This window comes from Taudactylus pleione, unplaced genomic scaffold, assembly GCF_031769625.1.
Source record: "Taudactylus pleione unplaced genomic scaffold, aTauple2 ptg000101l, whole genome shotgun sequence".
Taxonomy (NCBI): Eukaryota; Metazoa; Chordata; class Amphibia; order Anura; family Myobatrachidae; genus Taudactylus; species Taudactylus pleione.
The window spans coordinates 841,655-869,248 of record NW_028284503.1 but is presented as its reverse complement, the minus strand read 5'-3'; the positions used below and the strand labels follow the sequence as shown (position 1 = coordinate 869,248).

At 45.9% G+C, this 27,594-nt stretch overlaps 1 protein-coding gene across 6 annotated transcripts; it reads left to right on the top strand.

Annotated features, from left to right (window-relative positions):
• On the top strand, positions 1-27,594 carry BORCS5 (BLOC-1 related complex subunit 5). 6 transcript variants are annotated; one of them, XM_088470589.1, is made up of 5 exons: positions 1-179; positions 16,972-17,047; positions 17,317-17,460; positions 25,058-25,215; positions 26,703-27,594. In XM_088470589.1, the coding sequence occupies exons 2-5, from the start codon at positions 16,990-16,992 to the stop codon at positions 26,931-26,933; spliced, it is 591 nt and encodes a 196-aa protein (XP_088326715.1). In that variant the 5' UTR covers positions 1-179; positions 16,972-16,989; the 3' UTR covers positions 26,934-27,594. The 6 variants fall into 6 exon arrangements, with proteins under 6 accessions (XP_088326715.1, XP_088326714.1, XP_088326717.1 ...); XM_088470588.1 differs by having other exon boundaries at positions 16,969-17,047; XM_088470591.1 differs by having other exon boundaries at positions 1-193.

Genomic DNA, 27,594 nt, shown 5'->3' with positions numbered 1-27,594 from the left:
GGAAGTGAAACTCGTAGTGCTGTAAGCGGCGGAAGCCGGAAGTGTCCGGATGTAACCAGGGCAACCAGAACCGACAACGGGGTGTCGGGTTCATTTGGGGGTACAGGAAATGCAGATTAGTGCATCGTCCACATAATACTCTGAGAGCGGCGTCTACTCAGCACCGGCCCCGATTAGTGGTAATATACTCCCTGTATGTAGTATTATTACTACCCCGTGTATGTAGTATTATTACTCACCCCCCCCGTGTGTAAGTAGTGATTTTACTCCCCCTCCCCATGCATGTAAAGTTATAATTACCCCCCGTATATATAGCGTTATAATGACTCCCCCCGTGTATGTAGTGTCATAATGACTCCCCCCGTGTATGTAGTGTCATAATGACTCCCCCCGTGTATGTAGTGTCATAATGACTCCCCCCGTGTATGTAGTGTCATAATGATTCCCCCCGTGTATGTAGTGTTATAATGACTTCCCCCGTGTATGTAGTGTCACAATGACTCCCCCCGTGTATGTAGTGTCACAATGACTCCCCCCGTGTATGTAGTGTTATAATGACTCCCCCCGTGTATGTAGTGTTATAATGACTCCCCCCGTGTATGTAGTGTTATAATGACTCCCCCCGTGTATGTAGTGTCATAATGACTCCCCCCGTGTATGTAATGTCAAAATGACTCCCCCCGTGTATGTAATGTCATAATGACTCCCCCCGTGTATGTAGTGTCATAATGACTCCCCCCGTGTATGTAGTGTTATAATTACTCCCCCCGTGTATGTAGTGTCATAATGACTCCCCCCGTGTATGTAATGTCATAATGACTCCCCCCGTGTATGTAGTGTCATAATGACTCCCCCCGTGTATGTAATGTCATAATGACTCCCCCCGTGTATGTAGTGTTATAATTACTCCCCCCGTGTATGTAGTGTTATAATGACTCCCCCGTGTATGTAGTGTTATAATGACTCCCCCCGTGTATGTAATGTCATAATGACTCCCCCCGTGTATGTAGTGTCACAATGACTCCCCCCGTGTATGTAGTGTCACAATGACTCCCCCCGTGTATGTAGTGTCACAATGACTCCCCCCGTGTATGTAGTGTCATAATGACTCCCCCCGTGTATGTAGTGTTATAATTACTCCCCCCGTGTATGTAGTGTCATAATGACTCCCCCCGTGTATGTAATGTCATAATGACTCCCCCCGTGTATGTAATGTCATAATGACTCCCCCCGTGTATGTAGTGTCACAATGACTCCCCCCGTGTATGTAGTGTCACAATGACTCCCCCCGTGTATGTAGTGTCACAATGACTCCCCCCGTGTATGTAGTGTTATAATTACTCCCCCCGTGTATGTATTGTTATAATTACTCCCCCTGTGTATGTAGTGTCACAATGACTCCCCCCGTGTATGTAGTGTCACAATGACTCCCCCCGTGTATGTAGTGTCACAATGACTCCCCCCGTGTATGTAGTGTCACAATGACTCCCCCCGTGTATATAGTGTCATAATGACTCCCCCCGTGTATGTAATGTCATAATTACTCCCCCCGTGTATGTAGTGTCATAATTACTCCCCCCGTGTATGTAGTGTCACAATGACTCCCCCCGTGTATGTAGTGTTATAATTACTCCCCCCGTGTATGTAATGTCACAATGACTCCCCCCGTGTATTTAATGTTATAATTACTCCCCCCGTGTATGTAGTGTCATAATTACTCCCCCCGTGTATGTAGTGTCATAATTACTCCCCCCGTGTATGTAGTGTCACAATGACTCCCCCCGTGTATGTAGTGTTATAATTACTCCCCCCGTGTATGTAATGTCACAATGACTCCCCCCGTGTATTTAATGTTATAATTACTCCCCCCGTGTATGTAGTGTTATAATGACTCCCCCCGTGTATGTAGTGTCATAATGACTCCCCCCGTGTATGTAATGTTATAATTACTCCCCCCGTGTATGTAATGTTATAATTACTCCCCCCGTGTATGTAATGTCATAATGACTCCCCCCGTGTATGTAGTGTCATAATGACTCCCCCCGTGTATGTAGTGTTATAATTACTCCCCCCGTGTATGTAATGTTATAATTACTCCCCCCGTGTATGTAGTGTCATAATGACTCCCCCCGTGTATGTAGTGTTATAATTACTCCCCCCGTGTATGTATTGTTATAATTACTCCCCCTGTGTATGTAGTGTCACAATGACTCCCCCCGTGTATGTAGTGTCACAATGACTCCCCCCGTGTATGTAGTGTCACAATGACTCCCCCCGTGTATGTAGTGTCACAATGACTCCCCCCGTGTATATAGTGTCATAATGACTCACCCCGTGTATGTAGTGTCATAATTACTCCCCCCGTGTATGTAGTGTCATAATGACTCCCCCCGTGTATGTAGTGTCACAATGACTCCCCCCGTGTATGTAGTGTTATAATTACTCCCCCCGTGTATGTAGTGTTATGACTCCCCCCGTGTATGTAGTGTTATGACTCCCCCTGTGTATGTAGTGTTATAATGACACCCCCGTGTATGTAATGTCATAATGACACCCCCGTGTATGTAATGTCATAATGACACCCCCCGTGTATGTAATGTCATAATGACACCCCCCGTGTATGTAGTGTTATAATTACTCCCCCCGTGTATGTAGTGTTATAATTACTCCCCCCGTGTATGTAATGTTATAATGACTCCCCCCGTGTATGTAGTGTCATAATGACTCCCCCCGTGTATGTAGTGTCATAATGACTCCCCCCGTGTATGTAGTGTCACAATGACTCCCCCCGTGTATGTAGTGTTATAATGACTCCCTTCGTGTATGTAATGTCATAATGACTCCCCCCGTGCATGTAGTGTCACAATGACTCCCCCCGTGTATGTAGTGTCACAATGACTCCCCCCGTGTATGTAATGTCATAAGTACTCCCCCCGTGTATGTAGTGTCATAATGATTCCCCCCGTGTATGTAGTGTCATAATGATTCCCCCTGTGCATGTAGTGTCATAATGATTCCCCCTGTGTATGTAGTGTCACAATGACTCCCCCCGTGTATGTAGTGTCATAATGACTCCCCCGTGTATGTAGTGTCATAATGACTCCCCCCGTGTATGTAGTGTCATAATGACTCCCCCCGTGTATGTAATGTCATAATGACTCCCCCCGTGTATGTAGTGTCACAATGACTCCCCCCGTGTATTTAATGTTATAATTACTCCCCCCGTGTATGTAGTGTCATAATGACTCCCCCCGTGTATGTAGTGTTATAATTACTTCCCCCCGTGTATGTAGTGTTATAATTACTTCCCCCGTGTATGTAGTGTTATAATTACTCCCCCCGTGTATGTAGTGTTATAATGACTCCCCCCGTGTATGTAGTGTTATAATGACTCCCCCCGTGTATGTAGTGTTATAATGACTCCCCCCGTGTATGTAGTGTTATAATGACTCCCCCGTGTATGTAGTGTTATAATGACTCCCCCCGTGTATGTAGTGTCAAAATGACTCCCCCCGTGTATGTAGTGTCAAAATGACTCCCCCCGTGTATGTAGTGACATAATGACTCCCCCGTGTATGCAGTGTCATAATGACTCCCCCCGTGTATGTAGTGTCAAAATGACTCCCCCCGTGTATGTAGTGACATAATGACTCCCCCGTGTATGCAGTGTCATAATGACTCCCCCGTATATGCAGTGTTATAATGACTCCCCCCGTGTATGTTACACAATGACTCCCCCCGTGTATGTAGTGTCATAATGACTCCCCCCGTGTATGTAGTGTCATAATCACTCCCCCCCGTGTATGCAGAGTTATCATTACTCCCCCCCGTGTATGCAGTGTTATCACTACTCCCCCCCCCCCCCCCCGTGTATGTAGTGTTATCATTACCGACCATTTATGAAGTTGTATTACTCTGCCCCCCCCACCCCCGTGTATGTAGTATTATTACTCCTCTCACTAATGATAACACTACATACACGGGAGGAGTAATGATATAACACTACATACACGGGAGGAGTAATGATATAACACTACATACACGAGAGGAGTAATGATATAACACTACATACACGGGAGGAGTAATGATATAACACTACATACACGGGAGGAGTAATGATATAACACTACATACACGGGAGGCGTAATGATATAACACTACATACACGGGAGGAGTAATGATGTAACACTACGTACACGGGAGGAGTAATGATAACACTACATACACGGGAGGAGTAATGATAACACTACATACACGGGAGGCGTAATGATAACACTACATACACGGGAGGCGTAATGATATAACACTACATACACGGGAGGAGTAATGATATAACACTACATACACGGGAGGAGTAATGATATAACACTACATACACGGGAGGCAATGATATAACACTACATACACGGGAGGAGTAATGATGTAACACTACATACACGGGAGGAGTAATGATGTAACACTACATACACGGGAGGTGTAATGATGTAACACTACATACACGGGAGGAGTAATGATGTAACACTACATACACGGGAGGAGTAATGATAACACTACATACACGGGAGGAGTAATGATATAACACTACATACGGAGGAGTAATGATGTAACACTACATACACGGGAGGAGTAATGATATAACACTACATACACGGGAGGAGTAATGATGTAACACTACATACACGGGAGGTGTAATGATGTAACACTACATACACGGGAGGAGTAATGATGTAACACTACATACACGGGAGGAGTAATGATGTAACACTACATACACGGGAGGAGTAATGATAACACTACATACACGGGAGGAGTAATGATAACACTACATACACGGGAGGAGTAATGATATAACACTACATACACGGGAGGAGTAATGATATAACACTACATACACGGGAGGAGTAATGATAACACTACATACACGGGAGGAGTAATGATAACACTACATACACGGGAGGAGTAATGATATCAGTACATACACGGGAGGAGTAATGATATAACACTACATACACGGGGGGAAGTAATTATTACACTACATACACGGGAGGAGTAATGATAACACTACATACACGGGAGGAGTAATGATATAACACTACATACACGGGAGGAGTAATGATATAACACTACATACGGAGGAGTAATGATATAACACTACATACACGGGAGGAGTACTGATATAACACTACATACACGGGAGGAGTACTGATATAACACTACATACACGGGAGGAGTAATGATATAACACTACATACACGGGAGGAGTAATGATATCAGTACTTCTCCCGTGTATGCACTACTATAAAGGCCACTAGACGATATCTTGAACGATTTGACAGATTCCGACGCATTGGAATGACAAATCGTTCATATCGTACAGTGTGAATACACGATGCCGACACGTGCTCCAGGTCGTTCCTCGCATCCTCAGATCTTTTTTACATGCAGAAAGATCTGAGGATGTTTCTAGCGATGCCAAATGCAGCATGGTCCCCGCTACCCCCCGCCATCGCTGCCGGCATTGGCAAGTGTGTATGCACTTACCAATACCAGCACCCCAGCCAGGTCCGGTCGCTCACGAGAACGTGCTGGGTACACATCGTCACTGGCAAGGTCAGGTCCCGTAAGGTACATCAGCTAGTGTTAGTATAAACAGACAGCTGTTCCTGGCGCTGTGGCGTTGGAGACCATTATAGTTAGGGTGGGTACACACTGCAAAGCTATATCTGTAGATGATGGTTGTTCGTATAACTGAACGACCATCATCTTCCAGGCAGCCGCGGGTCCCGCTGGCCGGGGGTCGCACAGTACTCCCCTCCCTGCGGCTGCTGCTGCATGTGTACAGGCGATCGGCTGATCACCCGTACACACTTTCCGATTGACGGATTTGTCTGCAGATATATAGCTGTCCATCAGCTGTGTAGCACAGCCGACGTGATATTTCGGTGAATGACGTCTATCACAGACATATTGTTTGTACAGACTGGCCGACGGGCAGCAGATATCTTGGCCGATCAGATGATCGACCAATATTTCTGTCAGTGTGTAACCAGCTTTACCCATGCCTCTATCACTGACAGACTTGTCTGACATCTTGTATATGATGGTTCTCTTTGAACTCCAGTGTAATAGTTACTCGCTCATTTGGCTAGAGGAATCTACACATGTATGATCATTATTACAGGGCTGCTCCATCTATGTATGTGTGTGTAATCATTATTACATGGGTGCTCAATCTATGTATGTGTAATCGTTATTACAGGGGTGCTCTATCTATGTATCAGTGTGTGATCATTATTACAGGGGTGCTCTATGTATGTGTGTGTGATAATTATTACAGGTGTGCTCTATCAATGTACTGTATGTGTGATCGTTATTACAGGGGTGCTCTATCTATGTATGTGTGATCATTATTACAGGGCTGCTCCATCTATGTATGTATGTGTAATCGTTATTACAGGGGTGCTCTATCTATGTATCTGTGTGTAATCATTATTACAGGGGTGCTCTATCTATGTATGTGTGATCATTATTACAGGGCTGCTCCATCTATGTATGTGTGTGTAATCATTATTACATGGGTGCTCTATCTATGTATGTGTGATCGTTATTACAGGGGTGCTCTATCTATGTATCTGTGTGTGATCATTATTACAGGGGTGCTCTATGTATCTGTGTGTGATCATTATTACAGGGGTGCTCTATCTATGTATGTGTGATCATTATTACAGGTGTGCTCTATCTATGTATGTGTGATCGTTATTACATGGCTGCTCTATCTATGTATGTGTGATCATTATTACAGGGCTGCTCTATCTATGTATGTGTGATCGTTATTACAGGGCTGCTCTATCTATGTATGTGTGATCGCTATTACAGGGGTGCTCTATCTATGTATGTGTGTGTGTGATCATTATTACAGGGGTGCTCTATCTATGTATGTGTGTGTGATCATTATTACAGGGGTGCTCTATCTATCTATCTATGTATGTGTGTGTGATCATTATTACAGGGCTGCTCTATCTATGTATGTGTGTGTGATCGTTATTACAGGGGTGCTCTATCTATGTACTGTATGTGTGATAATTATTACAGGGCTGCTCTATGTATGTGTGATCGTTATTACAGGGGTGCTCTATCTATGTACTGTATGTGTGATCATTATTACAGGGGTGCTCTATGTATGTGTGTGTGATCATTATTACAGGGCTGCTCTATCTATGTATGTGTGTGTGATCGTTATTACAGGGGTGCTCTATCTATGTATGTGTGATCGTTATTACAGGGCTGCTCTATCTATGTATGTGTGATCGTTACTACAGGGGTGCTCTATCTATGTACTGTATGTGTGATCATTATGACAGGGGTGCTCTATCTATGTATGTGTGTGTGATCATTATTACAGGGGTGCTCTATCTATGTATGTGTGTGTGATCATTATTACAGGGCTGCTCTATCTATGTATGTGTGTGTGATCGTTATTACAGGGCTGCTCTATCTATGTATGTGTGATCGTTATTACAGGGCTGCTCTATCTATGTATGTGTGATCGTTATTACAGGGGTGCTCTATCTATGTACTGTATTTGTGATCATTATTACAGGGGTGCTCTATCTATGTATGTGTGATCATTATTACAGGGCTGCTCCATCTATGTATATGTGTGTGATCATTACTACAGGGCTGCTCTATCTATGTACTGTATTTGTGATCATTATTACAGGGCTGCTCTATCTATGTATGTGGGATCATTATTACAGGGGTGCTCTATCTATGTATGTGTGTGTGATCATTACTACAGGGCTGCTCTATCTATGTATGTGTGATCATTATTACAGGGGTGCTCTATCTATGTACTGTATGTGTGATCATTATTACAGGGGTGCTCTATGTATGTGTGTGTGATCATTATTACAGGGCTGCTCTATCTATGTACTGCATGTGTGATCATTATTACAGGGGTGCTCAATGTATGTGTGTGTGTGTGATCATTATTACAGGGCTGCTCTATCTATGTATGTGTGATCATTATTACAGGGCTGCTCCATCTATGTATGTGTGTGTAATCATTATTACATGGGTGCTCTATCTATGTACTGTATGTGTGATAATTATTACAGGGCTGCTCTATCTATGTATGTGTGATCGTTATTAAAGGGGTGCTCTATCTATGTACTGTATGTGTGATCATTATTACAGGGGTGCTCAATGTATGTGTGTGTGTGTGTGATCGTTATTACAGGGCTGCTCTATCTATGTATGTGTGATCGTTATTACAGGGGTGCTCTATGTATGTGTGTGTGATCGTTATTACAGGGGTGCTCTATCTATGTACTGTATGTGTGATAATTATTACAGGGCTGCTCTATCTATGTATGTGTGATCGTTATTACAGGGGTGCTCTATCTATGTACTGTATGTGTGATCATTATTACAGGGGTGCTCTATCTATGTATGTGTGATCCTTATTACAGGGCTGCTCTATCTATGTATGTGTGTGTGATCGTTATTACAGGGGTGCTCTATCTATGTATGTGTGATCGTTATTACAGGGCTGCTCTATCTATGTATGTGTGATCGTTATTACAGGGCTGCTCTATCTATGTATGTGTGATCGTTATTACAGGGGTGCTCTATCTATGTTCTGTATGTGTGATCATTATTACAGGGGTGCTCTATCTATGTATGTGTGATCTGATCATTATTACAGGGCTGCTCCATCTATGTATGTGTGTGTAATCATTATTACATGGGTGCTCAATCTATGTATGTGTAATCGTTATTACAGGGGTGCTCTATCTATGTATCTGTGTGTGATCATTATTACAGGGGTGCTCCATCTATGTATGTGTGATCATTATTACAGGGGTGCTCTATGTATGTGTGTGTGATAATTATTACAGGGCTGCTCTATCTATGTATGTGGGATCATTATTACAGGGGTGCTCTATCTATGTATGTGTGTGTGATCATTATTACAGGGCTGCTCTATCTATGTATGTGTGTGTAATCATTATTACATGGGTGCTCAATCTATGTATGTGGGATCATTATTACAGGGGTGCTCTATCTATGTATCTGTGTGTGATCATTATTACAGGGGTGCTCCATCTATGTATGTGTGATCATTATTACAGGGGTGCTCTATGTATGTGTGTGTGATAATTATTACAGGGCTGCTCTATCTATGTATGTGGGATCATTATTACAGGGGTGCTCTATCTATGTATGTGTGTGTGATCATTATTACAGGGCTGCTCTATCTATGTATGTGTGATCATTATTACAGGGCTGCTCTATCTATGTACTGTATGTGTGATCATTATTACAGGGGTGCTCTATCTATGTATGTGTGTGTGATCATTATTACAGGGCTGCTCTATCTATGTATGTGTGATCGTTATTACAGGGCTGCTCTATCTATGTGTAATCGTTATTACAGGGGTGCTCTATCTATGTATCTGTGTGTGATCATTATTACAGGGCTGCTCTATCTATGTATGTGTGATCATTATTACAGGGCTGTTCCATCTTTGTATGTGTGTGTAATCATTATTACATGGGTGCTCTATGTATGTGTGATCGTTATTACAGGGGTGCTCTATCTATCTATGTATGTGTGTGTGATCGTTATTACAGGGGTGCTCTATCTATGTATGTGTGATCGTTATTACAGGGCTGCTCTATCTATGTACTGTATGTGTGATCATTATTACAGGGGTGCTCTATGTATGTGTGTGTGATCATTATTACAGGGCTGCTCTATCTATGTACTGTATGTGTGATCATTATTACAGGGGTGCTCTATGTATGTGTGTGTGTGTGATCATTATTACAGGGCTGCTCTATCTATGTATGTGTGATCATTATTACAGGGCTGCTCCATCTATGTATGTGTGTGTAATCATTATTACATGGGTGCTCTATCTATGTATGTGTGATTGTTATTACAGGGGTGCTCTATCTATGTATGTGTGTGTGATCATTATTACAGGGCTGCTCTATCTATGTATGTGTGATCATTATTACAGGGCTGCTCTATCTATGTATGTGTGATCGTTATTACAGGGCTGCTCTATGTATGTGTGATCGTTATTACAGGGCTGCTCTATCTATGTACTGTATGTGTGATCATTATTACAGGGGTGCTCTATCTATGTATGTGTGTGTGATCATTATTACAGGGCTGCTCTATGTATGTGTGATCGTTATTAAAGGGGTGCTCTATCTATGTACTGTATGTGTGATCAATATTACAGGGTTTCTCTATCTATGTATGTGTGATCGTTATTACAGGGCTGCTCTATCTATGTATGTGTGATCGTTATTACAGGTGTGCTCTATCTATGTATGTGTGTGTGATCGTTATTACAGGGGTGCTCTATGTACTGTATGTGTGATAATTATTACAGGGCTGCTCTATCTATGTATGTGTGATCGTTATTACAGGGGTGCTCTATCTATGTACTGTATGTGTGATCATTATTACAGGGGTGCTCTATCTATGTATGTGTGATCCTTATTACAGGGCTGCTCTATCTATGTATGTGTGTGTGATCGTTATTACAGGGGTGCTCTATCTATATATGTGTGATCGTTATTTCAGGGCTGCTCTATCTATGTATGTGTGATCGTTATTACAGGGCTGCTCTATCTATGTATGTGTGATCGTTATTACAGGGGTGCTCTATCTATGTTCTGTATGTGTGATCATTATTACAGGGGTGCTCTATCTATGTATGTGTGATCATTATTACAGGGCTGCTCCATCTATGTATGTGTGTATAATCATTATTACATGGGTGCTCAATCTATGTATGTGTAATCGTTATTACAGGGCTGCTCTATCTATATATGTGTGATCGTTATTACAGGGCTGCTCTATGTATGTGTGATGGTTATTACAGGGCTGCTCTATCTATGTACTGTATGTGTGATCATTATTACAGGGGTGCTCTATCTATGTATCTGTGTGTGATCATTATTACAGGGGTGCTCCATCTATGTATGTGTGATCATTATTACAGGGGTGCTCTATGTATGTGTGTGTGATAATTATTACAGGGCTGCTCTATCTATGTATGTGGGATCATTATTACTGGGGTGCTCTATCTATGTATGTGTGTGTGATCATTATTACAGGGCTGCTCTATCTATGTATGTGTGATCATTATTACAGGGCTGCTCTATCTATGTACTGTATGTGTGATCATTATTACAGGGGTGCTCTATCTATGTATGTGTGATCATTATTACAGGGGTGCTCTATCTATGTATGTGTGTGTGATCATTATTACAGGGCTGCTCTATCTATGTATGTGTGATCGTTATTACAGGGCTGCTCTATCTATGTATGTGTGATCGTTATTACAGGGCTGCTCTATGTATGTGTGATCGTTATTACAGGGCTGCTCTATCTATGTACTGTATGTGTGATCATTATTACATGGGTGCTCTATCTATGTATGTATGTGTGATCATTATTACAGGGCTGCTCCATCTATGTATGTATGTATGTGTAATCGTTATTACAGGGGTGCTCTATCTATGTATCTGTGTGTGATCATTATTACAGGGCTGCTGTATCTATGTATGAGTGATCATTATTACAGGGCTGCTCTATCTTTGTATGTGTGTGTAATCATTATTACATGGGTGCTCTATCTATGTATGTGTGATCATTATTACAGGGGTGCTCTATCTATGTATGTGTGATCGTTATTACAGGGCTGCTCTATCTATGTATGTGTGATCGTTGTTACAGGGGTGCTCTATCTATGTATGTGTGTGTGATCATTATTACAGGGCTGCTCTATCTATGTATGTGTGTGTGATCGTTTTTACAGGAGTGCTCTATCTATGTATGTGTGATCGTTATTACAGGTGTGCTCTATCTATGTATGTGTGATAATTATTACAGGTGTGCTCTACCTATGTGGTGTGCTCTATCTATGTACTGTATGTGTGATCATTATTACAGGGGTGCTCTATCTATGTACTGTATGTGTGATCATTATTACAGGGGTGCTCTATGTATGTGTGATCATTATTACAGGGGTGCACTATGTATGTGTGATCATTATTACAGGGGTGCTCTATCTATGTATGTGTGATCGTTATTACAGGGGTGCTCTATCTATGTATGTGTGATCGTTATTACAGGGCTGCTCTATCTATGTATGTGTGATCGTTATTACAGGGCTGCTCTATCTATGTATGTGTGATCGTTATTACAGGGCTGCTCTATCTATGTATGTGTGATCGTTATTACAGGGCTGCTCTATCTATGTATGTGGGATCATTATTACAGGGGTGCTCTATCTATGTATGTGTGATCATTATTACAGGGCTGCTCTATCTATGTATGTGTGATCATTATTACAGGGGTGCTCTATCTATGTATGTGTGTGTGATCGTTATTACAGGGCTGCTCTATCTATGTATGTGTGATCGTTATTTCAGGGCTGCTCTATGTATGTGTGATCGTTATTACAGGGCTGCTCTATCTATGTATGTGTGTGTGATCATTATTACAGGGGTGCTCTATCTATGTATGTGTGTGTGATCGTTATTACAGGGGTGCTCAATCTATGTATGTGTAATCATTATTACAGGGGTGCTCTATCTATGTATCTGTGTGTGATCATTATTTCAGGGCTGCTCTATCTATGTATGTGTGATCATTATTACAGGGGTGCTCTATCTATGTATGTGTGATCGTTATTACAGGGCTGCTCTATCTATCTATGTATGTGTGTGTGATCATTATTACAGGGCTGCTTTATCTATGTATGTGTGTGTGATCGTTATTACAGGGGTGCTCTATGTATGTGTGATCGTTATTACAGGGGTGCTCTATCTATGTATGTGTGTGTGATAATTATTACAGAGCTGCTCTATGTATGTGTGATCATTATTACAGGGGTGCTCTATCTATGTATGTGTGATAATTATTACAGGTGTGCTCTATCTATGTATGTGTGATCATTATTACAGGGGTACACTATGTATGTGTGATCATTATTACAAGGGTGCTCTATCTATGTATGTGTGATCGTTATTACAGGGCTGCTCTATCTATGTATGTGTGATCGTTATTACAGGGCTGCTCTATCTATGTATGTGTGATCGTTATTACAGGGCTGCTCTATCTATGTATGTGGGATCATTATTACAGGTGTGCTCTATGTACTGTATGTGTGATCATTATTACAGGTGTGCTCTATCTATGTATGTGTGATCGTTATTACAGGGCTGCTCTATCTATGTATGTGTGATCGTTATTACAGGGCTGATCTATCTATGTATGTGTGATCATTATTACAGGTGTGCTCTATCTATGTACTGTATGTGTGATCATTATTACAGGTGTGCTCTATCTATGTATGGTGATCATTATTACAGGGGTGCTCTATCTATGTACTGTATGTGTGATCATTATTACAGGGGTGCTCTATCTATGTATGTGTGATAATTATTACAGGGCTGCTCTATCTATGTATGTGTGATCATTATTACAGGTGTGCTCTATCTATGTATGTGTGATCATTATTACAGGGGTGCTCTATGTATGTGTGATCATTATTACAGTGGTGCTCTATCTATGTATGTGTGATCATTTTTACAGGTGTGCTCTATCTATGTATGTGTGATCGTTATTACAGGGCTGCTCTATCTATGTATGTGTGATCGTTATTACAGGGCTGATCTATCTATGTATGTGTGATCATTATTACAGGTGTGCTCTATGTACTGTATGTGTGATCATTATTACAGGTGTGCTCTATCTATGTACTGTATGTGTGATCATTATTACAGGTGTGCTCTATCTATGTACTGTATGTGTGATCATTATTACAGGGGTGCTCTATGTATGTGTGATCATTATTACAGGTGTGCTCTATCTATGTACTGTATGTGTGATCATTATTACAGGGGTGCTCTATGTATGTGTGATCATTATTACAGGTGTGCTCTATCTATGTACTGTATGTGTGATCATTATTACAGGGGTGCTCTATCTATGTATGTGTGATAATTATTACAGGGCTGCTCTATCTATGTATGTGTGATCATTATTACAGGGGTGCTCTATGTATGTGTGATCATTATTACAGGTGTGCTCTATCTATGTACTGTATGTGTGATCATTATTACAGGTGTGCTCTATCTATGTATGTGTGATCATTATTACAGGGGTGCTCTATCTATGTATGTGTGATCATTATTACAGGTGTGCTCTATCTATGTATGTGTGATCATTATTAGAGGGTGCTCTATGTATGTGTGATCATTATTACAGGGGTACACTATGTATGTGTGATCATTATTACATGGGTACACTATGTATGTGTGATCATTATTACAGGGGTGCTCTATCTATGTGTGTGTGATCATTATTACAGGGGTGCTCTATCTATGTACTGTATGTGTGATCATTATTACAGGTGTGCTCTATCTATATATGTGTGATCATTATTACAGGGGTGCTCTATGTATGTGTGATCATTATTACAGGGGTGCTCTATCTATGTATGTGTGATCATTATTACAGGGGTGCTCTACCTATGTACTGTATGTGTGATCATTATTACAGGGGTGCTCTATCTATGTGTGTGTGATCATTATTACAGGGGTGCTCTATCTATGTATGTGTGATCATTATTACAGGGGTGCTCTATCTATGTACTGTATGTGTGATCATTATTACAGGGGTGCTCTATCTATGTACTGTATGTGTGATCATTATTACAGGTGTGCTCTATCTATGTATGTGTGATCATCATTACAGGGGTGCTCTATCTATGTATGTGTGATCATTATTACAGGGGTACACTATGTATGTGTGATCATTATTACAGGGGTGCTCTATCTATGTACTGTATGTGTGATCATTATTACAGGTCTGCTCTATCTATGTATGTGTGATCATTATTACAGGGGTACACTATGTATGTGTGATCATTATTACAGGTGTGCTCTATGTATGTGTGGTCATTATTACAGGGGTGCTCTATCTATGTACTGTATGTGTGATCATTATTACAGGGGTGCTCTATCTATGTATGTGTGATCATTATTACAGGGGTGCTCTATGTGTGATCATTATTACAGGTGTACTCTATCTATGTATGTGTGATCATTATTACAGGGTGCTCTATCTATGTATGTGTGATCATTATTACAGGGGTACACTATGTATGTGTGATCATTATTACAGGGGTGCTCTATCTATGTGTGTGTGATCATTATTACAGGGGTGCTCTATCTATGTACTGTATGTGTGATCATTATTACAGGGGTGCTCTATGTATGTATGTGTGATCATTATTAGGCTGTCTTTATTCCTGGTGACATGTGCGGAGGTCAGGGGAGGCTGTCCTTATTCCTGGTGACATGTGCAGAGGTCAGGGGAGGCTGTTTTTTTTCCTGGTGACATGTGCAGAGGTCAGGGGAGGCTGTCTTTATTCCTGGTGACATGTGCAGAGGTCAGGGGAGGCTGTCTTTATTCCTGGTGACATGTGCAGAGGTCAGGGGAGGCTGTCTTTATTCCTGGTGACATGTGCAGTGGTCAGGGGAGGCTGTCTTTATTCCTGGTGACATGTGCAGAGGTCAGGGGAGGCTGTCTTTATTCCTGGTGACATGTGCAGAGGTCAGGGGAGGCTGTCTTTATTCCTGGTAACATGAGCAGAGGTCAGGGGAGGCTGTCTTTATTCCTGGTGACATCCACAGAGGTCAGGGGAGGCTGTCTTTATTCCTGGTGACATCCACAGAGGTCAGGGGAGGCTGTCTTTATTCCTGGTGACATCCACAGAGGTCAGGGGAGGCTGTCTTTATTCCTGGTGACATGTGCAGAGGTCAGGGGAGGCTGTCTTTATTCCTGGTGACATGTGAGGAGGTCAAGGGAGGCTGTCTTTATTCCTAGTGACATGTGCAGAGGTCAGGGGAGGCTGTCTTTATTCCTGGTGACATGTGCAGAGGTCAGGGGAGGCTGTCTTTATTCCTGGTGACATGTGCAGAGGTCAGGGGAGGCTGTCTTTATTCCTGGTGACATGTGCAGAGGTCAGGGGAGGCTGGCTTTACTCCTGGTGATGTCTGTGGAGGTCAGGGGAGGCTGGCTTTACTCCTGGTGATGTCTGTGGAGGTCAGGGGAGGCTGGCTTTACTCCTGGTGATGTCTGCGGAAGTCAGGGGAGGCTCGCTTTTCTCATGGCGATATCTGTGGAGGTCGAGGGAGACTGGCTTTACTCCTTATGATGTCTGCGGAGGTCAGGGGAGGCTGGCTTTACTCCTCATGTCTGCGGAAGTCAGGGGAGGCTGGCTTTACTCCTGGTGATGTCTGTGGAGGTCAGGGGAGGCTGGCTTTACTCCTGGTGATGTCTGCGGAAGTCAGGGGAGGCTTGCTTTTCTCATGGCGATATCTGTGGAGGTCGAGGGAGACTGGCTTTACTCCTTATGATGTCTGCCAAGGTCAGGGGAGGCTGGCTTTACTCCTCATGTCTGCGGAAGTCAGGGGAGGCTGGCTTTACTCCTTATGATGTCTGCGGAAGTCAGGGGAGGCTATCCTTACTCCTGGTGCTGCCGCGGAGGTCAGGGGAGGCTGTCCTTACTCCTGGTGCTGCCGCGGAGGTCAGGGGAGGCTGTCCTTACTCCTGGTGATGCCGCGGAGATCAGGGGAGGCTGGCTTTTCTCCTGGTTACACCTTAGGCCTCAGGGGACACACTGAATTAGTTTCTCTTAATACTTTTTCATTTTTGGGTGGAGTTTATACCTTAATTCTGCAGAACAAGCGAGTAAAACGCTCTACAACCACTGACCTAACAAATGCCGGTTATCTGGAGGTCATTGCTGATGATGTCACCTACCTCTGCCCCAGCATTGCTATGGATAATAGTCACATGACACTGTCTCTGCACTGGGCCGGGTGAAGCCTAATATTGTCCTAACACTGTTTTACATTCTATCGATCCAGCAGCCGGCAACATCGAACAGGATGGGCGCCGAGCAGAGCTCCGAGGCTGATCTCCGCCATGGCGACATCAGCGCCTCCGGTAAGTTACGTAACTCACATGCCGGACCAGACGGTGCCGTTTCCTGCCAGGGGTTTGTTGAGGTTGTTTTCTTCCTTGTCTTCTGAATTTGTTTTGCCCGGTATAAATAACACCCCCCCCCCCCTCCCCCCGTCCATATTTGCTGTTCCAACTAAGGCATGAGGACAAGGTGCTTGTGACCTAAAAAAAAAAATCATCTCTTCATTAAAGCCTCGCACCTCATCCTAATCCCTATCTTCCATGATCACGTGACCTTTTTCTGTCCGCAGCGCATCCCTCCCCTGCCAAACAGAGGGCAAAGATGGATGACATTGTAGTGGTGGCCCCTGGGACGCAATCCCTCCGTAACGTCACGAAAGACCCAGAGGTGATCAAGCTACAGGAGATCCCCACCTTCCAGCCCCTCCTGAAAGGTCAGTAGGCTATCTGTGTGTCCCAGCGAGTGGTGTACAGTTAGAGGGGTGGGGGTATGCTGACTATATGCCTCTTGTGGGAGGCTAAACTGGCCCAGACCCAGGCAGATATGTGGGGGGGGCTGCTTTGACCTGATTAGGTACCTGGCCCCCGTGGATAAATTAGCAGTTTTTTTCTTTCTTCCGTTAAATGTCTACGAAACTGAAAATGTGATTGTTTCCGTATTCCGCCCCTCCATCCTGCGACCATTATGGGAACGGACTCGGCGAGAAGCTGGAACTGCGACTAGTATGAGGGGGCGTCAGGCGATCGCTAGGAGGAAATTCCTCTTCCTATTCCAGATTATATAACAGAATGGGGGCGGCAGGCAGGACAGGTGATGATCACATACGGGCTTCTCCTTACTACGGTGACATCATCAGCAATGCTGGGGCAGAGGTAGGTGACATCATCAGCAATGTTGGGGCAGAGGTAGGTGACATCATAAGCAATACTGGGGCAGAGGAAGGTGACATCATCAGCAATACTGGGGCAGAGGTAGGTGACATCATCAGCAATGCTGGGGCAGAGGTAGGTGACATCATCAGCAATACTGGGGCAGGTAGGTGACATCAGCAATGCTCGGGCAGAGGTAGGTGACATCATCAGCAATGCTGGGGCAGAGATAGGTGACATCATCAGCAATCCTGGGGCAAAGGTAGGTGACATCATCAGCAATCCTGGGGTAGAGGCAGGTGACATCATCAGCAATCCTGGGGTATAGGTAGGTGACATCATCAGCAATCCTGGGGTAGAGGTAGGTGACATCATCAGCAATGCTGGGGCAGAGGTAGGTGACATCATGAGCAATACTGGGGTAGAGGCAGGTGACATTATCAGCAATCCTGGGGCAGAGGTAGGTGACATCATCAGCAATCCTGGGGCAGAGGTAGGTGACATCATCAGCAATCCTGGGGCAGAGGTAGGTGACATCATCAGCAGTCCTGGGGTAGAGGTAGGTGACATCATCAGCAATCCTGGGGAGGAGGCAGGTGACATCAGCAATCCTGGGGCAGAGGTAGGTGACATCAGCAATCCTGGGGCAGAGGCAGGTGACATCATCAGCAATCCTGGGGCAGAGGCAGGTGACATTATCAGCAATGCTGGGGTAGAGGTAGGTGACATCATCAGCAATGCTGGGGTAGAGGTAGGCGACATCATCAGCAATGCTGGGGTAGAGGTAGGTGACATCATCAGCATTCCTGGGGCAGAGGTAGGTGACATAATCAACAATCCTGGGGCAAAGGTAGGTGACATCATCAGCAATCCTGGGGCAGAGGTAGGTGACATCATCAGCAATCCTGGGGTAGAGGCAGGTGACATCATCAGCAATCCTGGGGTATAGGTAGGTGACATCATCAGCAATCCTGGGGTAGAGGTAGGTGACATCATCAGCAATGCTGGGGCAGAGGTAGGTGACATCATGAGCAATACTGGGGTAGAGGCAGGTGACATCATCAGCAATACTGGGGCAGAGATAGGTGACATCATCAGCAATGCTGGAGTAGAGGTAGGTGACATCATCAGCAATACTGGGGCAGGTAGGTGATCATCAGCAATGCTGGGGCAGAGATAGGTGACATCATCAGCAATTCTGGGGCAAAGGTAGGTGACATCATCAGCAATGCTGGGGCAGAGGTAGGTGACATCATCAGCAATCCTGGGGTAGAGGCAGGTGACATCATCAGCAATGCTGGGGCAGAGGTAGGTGACATCATCAGCAATCCTGGGGCAGAGGTAGGTGACATCATCAGCAATCCTGGGGCAGAGGTAGGTGACATCATGAGCAATACTGGGGTAGAGGCAGGTGACATCATCAGCAATACTGGGGCAGAGATAGGTGACATCATCAGCAATGCTGGAGTAGAGGTAGGTGACATCATCAGCAATACTGGGGCAGGTAGGTGATCATCAGCAATGCTGGGGCAGAGATAGGTGACATCATCAGCAATTCTGGGGCAAAGGTAGGTGACATCATCAGCAATGCTGGGGCAGAGGTAGGTGACATCATCAGCAATCCTGGGGTAGAGGCAGGTGACATCATCAGCAATGCTGGGGCAGAGGTAGGTGACATCATCAGCAATCCTGGGGCAGAGGTAGGTGACATCATCAGCAATCCTGGGGTAGGTAGGTGACATTATCAGCAATCCTGGGGTAGAGGCAGGTGACATCATCAGCAATCCTGGGGAGGAGGCAGGTGACATCAGCAATCCTGGGGCAGAGACAGGTGACATCATCAGCAATCCTGGGGAGGAGGCAGGTGACATCATCAGCAATGCTGGGGCAGAGGTAGGTGACATCATCAGCAATGCTGGGGCAGAGGCAGGTGACATTATCAGCAATCCTGGGGTAGAGGTAGGTGACATCATCAGCAATGCTGGGGCAGAGGTAGGTGACATCATCAGCAATGCTGGGGCAGAGGTAGGTGACATCATCAGCAATGCTGGGGCAGAGGTAGGTGACATCATCAGCAATGCTGGGGCAGAGGTAGGTGACATCATCAGCAATCCTGGGGTAGAGGTAGGTGACATCATCAGCAATCCTGGGGTAGAGGTAGGTGACATCATCAGCAATGCTGGGGTAGAGGTAGGTGACATTATCAGCAATGCTGGGGTAGAGGCAGGTGACATCATCAGCAATGCTGGAGTAGAGGTAGGTGACATCATCAGCAATTCTGGAGTAGAGGTAGGTGACATCATCAGCAATGCTGGAGTAGAGGTAGGTGACATCATCAGCAATGCTGGGGCAGAGGTAGGTGACATCATCAGCAATGCTGGGGTAGAGGTAGGTGACATTATTAGCAATGCTGGGGCAGAGGTAGGTGACATCATCAGCAATGCTGGGGCAGAGGTAGGTGACATCATCAGCAATGCTGGAGTAGAGGTAGGTGACATCATCAGCAATGCTGGGGCAGAGGTAGGTGACATCATCAGCAATGCTGGGGTAGAGGTAGGTGACATTATCAGCAATGCTGCGGTAGAGGTAGGTGACATTATCAGCAATGCTGCGGTAGAGGTAGACCATTTATGTGTGGAGGGGAGGAAATGACGTCCTGTTTAGTGTTACTGTAAGTGACAACTCCCTCATTGTGTTTTTTTTTTTTTTTTTTAGCATTAACATGAGAATATTTTATTTTACTTTTTTATGTCAGATGGGCAGAGAGGAGAGCGTCGGGGGGTGGAGGATATTGTTTGTTAATATATTAATATGAAGCCAATTTATATTTCTCTAATACGGTCTGTGGGCCTGATTCAGACCCGGACGCTAAGAGGCGTTCGCTCGTAGCTGCCGATGGTTCGCATTGCGCGCTTGCGTATGCATCGCCGTGCACGGACCACTGCGAAAGATGGTTTTTACACTGAAGCGCTCGCAGTGCTTGCGGTAGGGTAAAGTCCACCTCAAGTGCTGCGTTCGCTTCCAATGATACCTGATGTACCGATGGTTACATACACCTCCTGGAGATGACGTGCGCAAGTGGGCGTCTTAAGACAGGCTGGTGGGCATCTGTATACACAAAGTGAATGCACGCCAAGACATAGTGGGCGTGTTTATGCCTTGCCGTGCGATCGCCTGCCTTGCTGGGTGTGTTCCGAATTTGCATACGCTGAGAACGAGCGCACACATCTAGCGAGTGAGTCTGAATCAGGCCCTGTGTACGATGGTATGTACTTAAGCTGCCACTCAGCATTGCTGCAGGAATCTGTAGGGAATACCACCGACCGCATGGCCGACGGTTCGATTCCCGGCAGCGCCTGGCCGACAAAAGCAGAGTTCCCGGCAGCAGAAGCCCGACAGAGCTGGAAATCCCGATCGTCGCTAAGGTAAGTAATCACTAACCTAACCCCCTAACCCTAACCCTCTTTAGGGGTGCCTAACCCCCCCCCCCAAGTGCCTAACCCTAACCACCCCCACCACCCGCCCCCCCCTCCCCCAAGTGCCTAACCCTAACCACCCCCTTCCCCGCTGCCTAAACCTAAGTCACCCGGGGGTTCCTAAACCTAACCCTCCCCCCCCGCGGCTGTCCGCTCACGTTGCCCAGCATCCTTTTGATCGGGATTCCGGGCGCCTGTCTCCCGGCGTTGGGGAAATGACAGGCGTCTACATCTAGACGCCCGGCATTTCACCCTCACCGGGATATGACAGCCGGGAAGCTGGCTGTCGGTATTAAGGCAGCCGGTTTCCTGATTGTATATCTTGCTGCATGCATTTCTCAGACCCCAGTGCAGGGCCCTGTCTGGGTGTTATGTATATCCCTGGGGAGTCCTCACACACACTGTATATCTATAGGCGTAATCTCTCCTATCTTCCTGCTGTACTGCAGTACACTTAGCAAATTCAGAGAGTGACCAGGAGAGGGCAGTACAGCTCCGATAGTGTCTCCACTCTAAGCTCCGCAATGTTCAGATATGAGGCCTCCAGATAGGTCTCTCCCGCAGAGCTTGCAATCATTTATCAGTCTCATTTATGGAGAAAGAAGTCTGATGGATTATTTGTATTGGTAGATTGGAAATAATGATAAAATGAGATTTTGTACCAGCACGGTCGTTCCGTGACTCTTCATTAAAGTGCTGGGCGGACGTTGTATTATAATAAGCCTCCGCTTTGTAAAGCTGTTCTAGTCACATTGAGTGACTTACATTACATAACCCTTTGCCCTATTGCACTTTATTTAGGGGCTCTGTTATGGACCCGTTATGTTACTACCCTTCGTCCTCTCCGCTGTTAATTCCCCCCTTCATCTGGCCCCCTCCTCACCATCTACTCCGGTCTCCCACCTGACACTAGAATGATGCAGAACAGAGCTGGTCACACTTCTCCTCCTTCTCCTTATACATTTACTGCCCGAATCTCTATAACCGCACAGAACAATGTAAAGGTTTTACACACGAGACGATATTTTGGCCGATTACGAAGCATTAGAACGACAAATGGTCAAGTGTGTACGCACTATGGGCCTGATTCAGACCCGCTGGCAAGCGGGTCGATGGCCGAGCAGTGCGCACGTACCCGGAGCGAGCCAGAAATCACTCGCTCCGGGGCTCGCAACAAAACGGGGCGGCTGTCGATGTTGATTGACAGCTCGCCTTGGCTGGCCAAACGGAGGCGTTCCCGAAGGAACGCCTGGCGTTTGTGGGCGGCCTTACTGACATAATTCGTGATGTCATTAGTGAGCTTCCGGCTCTATTAGAGCAGGACGCTCACTGCGGCTTGCGGGAACGAGACCCTACCACAAGGGTCTCGTCGCAAGCCCGATGATCGCGACCATCACCTGGACGCTCGCAAAAGCTGTGGGTGGTCATCCACAGCTATGCGAGCGGCCAGGAGGCCGGCTCCAAAAAAAAAAATAAACGCCCTGATCCAGAGCGAGCGCTCTGAAAGAGCGTCCGGCTCTGAACCAGGGCCTATGCGCGCTCCCGTGGCGTCGTCCGTCGTATTTTAAGATCTTCTCTACATGTAGCTCAATCTGACAATCTCGTTAACGATTCCCCGCAGATAATGCAGTGCGTACGCACTACCGGCGATATGGTCACATTATATAGTTAACGATCTGACCACCAAACGATGCGCGATATATCGTTTGGTCCATTGTTAGATTGCGCAGCGCGTATGCTCTAAATAGTTTGTCCGGGAGTTCAAGGGAAATCGTTGACGACCTCACATCGTTTGCAAGTCATCTAGGGCGTATCTGTCGCCCCACCGATGTCCGTGGCTCCTAATCTCGGCTGTCGCCTTTCTGACCCTCCATCCAGTCACTGATCAAACCCTTCTGCTGTCACTCTCATTCTGTATCAGCTGGTCACTACGCCTCTTATCTAGGCCTCGCTGCTGACATTTTCCTGTTAGATTGTAAGCTCATGGTCAAGGCCCACTAATGTCTGTGATCCTCCAGCAGATTGTACGGTGCAGCGTTTATAAAGACTGATGGTATCGGCTATGGTTCCCGGCTGGTCCTTCCTCGCACAATGAGGGGGGCTGGGGAAGTCTTCCTCCGATTGCTGACCTAGATGGCTCTTCCCGCAGAGCGGGTCACCTGAATATATGACATTACACCCGGTATACTGCATTTGTGGGGTCTAAATCTATTTCAGAGCAAATGAAAGTGCAGAAAAAATGATTATCGCTAGGGCGATGTTACACAGTAATTTGTTTTTTTCACCCTTTTTAATGATTGATATGGTAAATTCCCATATTATCCCATATTAAATACAGTCCTTTCCCACAGGGCAGCTGTTTAATTGCTATTTATGTATTTTTTATTACGTATTATTCAGAGTTCAGAATAAAGGGATTTATTTTCCTTTTGACCTTTAAATGAAATTTGTACCATTTTTCTTTTTTTTTATTTTATTTTATATGCAATTACTTTTGCCAAATGTTTAACACTAGTAGATGGAAACGTCATGAAAGTGCGGACGCAGCGCTACATTACAGAGCCGGAGATGTTCTGATGTCCTCTCCCTGCCCCTAATTAATGTTCCTCCTGTTCTATCTCCCAGCTTTAATGTCAGAGACTCGCAGGCCCCCTCCCGGGAGCAGAGCTAATCTCTGAGAGCGCAGCTGGTCACATCCCCACCGCAAGGGCACCTCTCATGTCCAACCTCTTACCCACGTGCTCATAGCAAGACGTTTTAATGCCATGATCCTCTATATCGCAGCTCCTGCTGAACCACACGTCCCAGCAGGCTATGTCAGCCCCTTGAAGTTCACAGCAGTTGGGGGTGCAACAGATTTGTACATAATAAGTAATGATGCCTCCCCCCTACCACATTATTTTATTGCCCTGCTTCTCCCCGACACCTCATAGTAGTGGTGGGCAAGGGGAGAGGGGCTTCTGTATGGCAGGATCCCCTCCGGCAAGCAATTAGACCCTCATTTCTGTGACTGGAGCGTCCTATCCAGCCTCTAGGGACTATTAGTGAGCCCACAGCAAATTACCCCGTAGATGGGAGTACCCCGGTTTTTACAAAAACATTTATAGCAGTATACTGTATGTAACGTCCTGCTGGGACGCTGCCACGGTACTGACACAGGAACGCCATAGGGGTATCTGTGGGCGGCCTTTTCAAACCCATAATACTCCGCTTGCTGGCTGTGTGGCGCCACGTGGAAGTGGAAACACTCATAGTAAAATTAATGATACCATAATAACACCACACAGACTTACCTGGTGACGGTAACCGAGACGGAGGACGGCTGTAACCTGCAACCGCGTCTTCCCGCAGGTCCTGTGACCTCCACAGAGCTCCAGCTGTAGTAGCGCAGCCTTTTCTATCATTAATATGAGGATAGGGGCTACACTTAATATCCAGGTGGTCCTATTAATCATCCATATTCCTGGATAATGTTAATACTATATGCACATTTGTGACCTAAATCAAATATATGTATCAGGAATAGAGTATTTTGGTTTTTAGACATTAATGGGGTTTAGCACATGGAGCAGGAATCGCCGTAAGACCCTGACTTGCACCAGAGTGCGGTCGGTAATGGTCGGGGATTGTATCTCGCTGGGCAGGGTGTGTTACCATCTGTACTTATATATATTCTCTGTCTCAGGCCTCCTGAGCGGTCAGACCTCCCCAACCAACGTCCGTCTAGAGAGGCTGGACTCCCCCCAGGTGCTGCAGCTGTGCGTCCGCTACCAAGATCACCTGCACCAATGCGCTGAGGCCGTCTCCTTCGACCAGAACGCGCTGGTGAAACGGATAAGAGAGGTGGGCGGCGCCTGTGTGTGCATGGCAGAGTGTCTCACGGCGGAACACCGGGCCTGGTTCTGAGTCAGACGGATCTCGCGGACGCGAATGGCACAAACGGCGTAGAAAGCGATGGCAGACTGCGCACACGCCGTACTATGCCTGCTCGCACGGGAACATTGATCCGTGAAATGGGAGTGTCCAGGCAGCAACAACGCGGGTGCACGGAACTGACGCGTCTTTTGAGTATCGGCAGATTTCTGCACTTGTTCGGGACAGGAGGACGTAGATGGGACAGAATGGGCGCAAGTCCCAATACTTATAATGACTGCGGACGGAAAGACGATGAGTATCGCGCCATCCGCATGAAGACTAACGAACAATAGATGGTCAGATACTCGCATTAGCGTAACGTCGGCCGGATGGAAAAGCATCTGCAGGTGCTTCCTACTCAGAATCAGGCCATTGCCCGGACGTAACACATGGGGGCAGATTATGAGCTGGGAGCAAATCAATAACAGCCAGTAACTGCCCCTGGGTAACACTGTGCTGCACTGCAGGGGGCAGATGTACAATGTGCAGAGAGTTAGATGTGGGAGGGACGTGTCCTAGCTCAGAGCTACATTACAGTGTAAGGATAAAGCTGCCCAGCATGTGTGATACCCTGACTCTGATAGTGCCAGTAACTGTGCCCCTGGGTAACACCATGCTGCACTGCAGGGGGCAGATGTACAATGTGCAGAGAGTTAGATGTGGGAAGGACGTGTCCTAGCTCAGAGCTACATTACAGTGTAAGGATAAAGCTGCCCAGCATGTGTGATACCCTGACTCTGATAGTGCCAGTAACTGTGCCCCTGGGCAACACCATGCTGCACTGCAGGGGGCAGATGTACAATGTGCAGAGAGTTAGATGTGGGAGGGACGTGTCCTAGCTCAGAGCTACATTACAGTGTAAGGATAAAGCTGCCCAGCATGTGTGATACCCTGACTCTGATAGTGCCAGTAACTGTGCCCCTGGGTAACACCATGCTGCACTGCAGGGGGCAGATGTACAATGTGCAGAGAGTTAGATGTGGGAAGGACGTGTCCTAGCTCAGAGCTACATTACAGTGTAAGGATAAAGCTGCCCAGCATGTGTGATACCCTGACTCTGATAGTGCCAGTAACTGTGCCCCTGGGCAACACCATGCTGCACTGCAGGGGGCAGATGTACAATGTGCAGAGAGTTAGATGTGGGAGGGACGTGTCCTAGCTCAGAGCTACATTACAGTGTAAGGATAAAGCTGCCCAGCATGTGTGGGCTACATGCAGAAGCAGCCGGTATTTACCCCTCATGCACACATAATACATGTATTTGCCCGATGGCAGTTCAGCGTGATTTGTCCAGGTGCAAAGTTTCTCTATTTTCTTTGCTCCCAAATCAGGACCGGCCCCATAATGCGTTGGGATGACGGAATCTGTACATATACAGCTGACTGATGTGTGATTTCTTTTTTCCCTCCCCGCAGATGGACACCTCCGTCGATACTCTGTACAGCTATATGCAGGAGCGTCAGAAGCGCTTTGCCAAGTACGCAGAGCAGATACAGAAGGTGAATGAGATGTCCGCCATCTTAAGGCGTATTCAGATGGGCATCGATCAAACGGTACCCCTGATGGAAAAGCTGAACGCCATGCTGCCCGAGGGGGAGAGGCTGGAGCCGTTTTGCATGAGCCCAGACAGGGAGCACAGACACTAGAGGGCGCTGCTTTTCCCCCAGAGAGAGGGGGTGCGGAGCATGTGATCGGGAGCGGTAACGGCCCGGGCCTCCGAAAACCTCATTTCATCCCCTTCAGGGATCCCAACACCCCTAAAACCAAAATCTTTCTAGGTGCGCGTGCTAGGACTCAGCAGCCTGGAAGCCAGTGCTCCTCCTCCTCATACTGCGATTACTATAAAGCCATTGTTACAGCGCAGTAGTGTGAATGGGCACAGACAGACTGCACCAGTTCCTGGCGTAACACGTGCGAATAGAGATGGGACACCTATCACCTGCAGCGACTCTGCGTCTGTTCTATCTACAATTCCCCCCATCCTCACACTGGAAGATACTGATTGTTCAACCCAAGGGTAACGCAGTAACACGACAATCTGTGATAGATCAATATTTTATAGATGATAAATACATTGGACATTTTTTCCTAACTGGCTGCACAAAGCACAGTACTGAGGCCGCCGCGGTGACCCAGCTGCACCGGGCGCCATATACCGGCCAGGTCTTTGTATGGTATAAGGTCTAGTTTGTATATAGACTGAGACGGGCGAGTCTGGCGCTGCTGCGGAATGTTACATGTGTACAATAACAAAGCTCGTTCTTACATAACTTGTGTCCAGCTATTAAAATATCGGTGTCAAAGTTC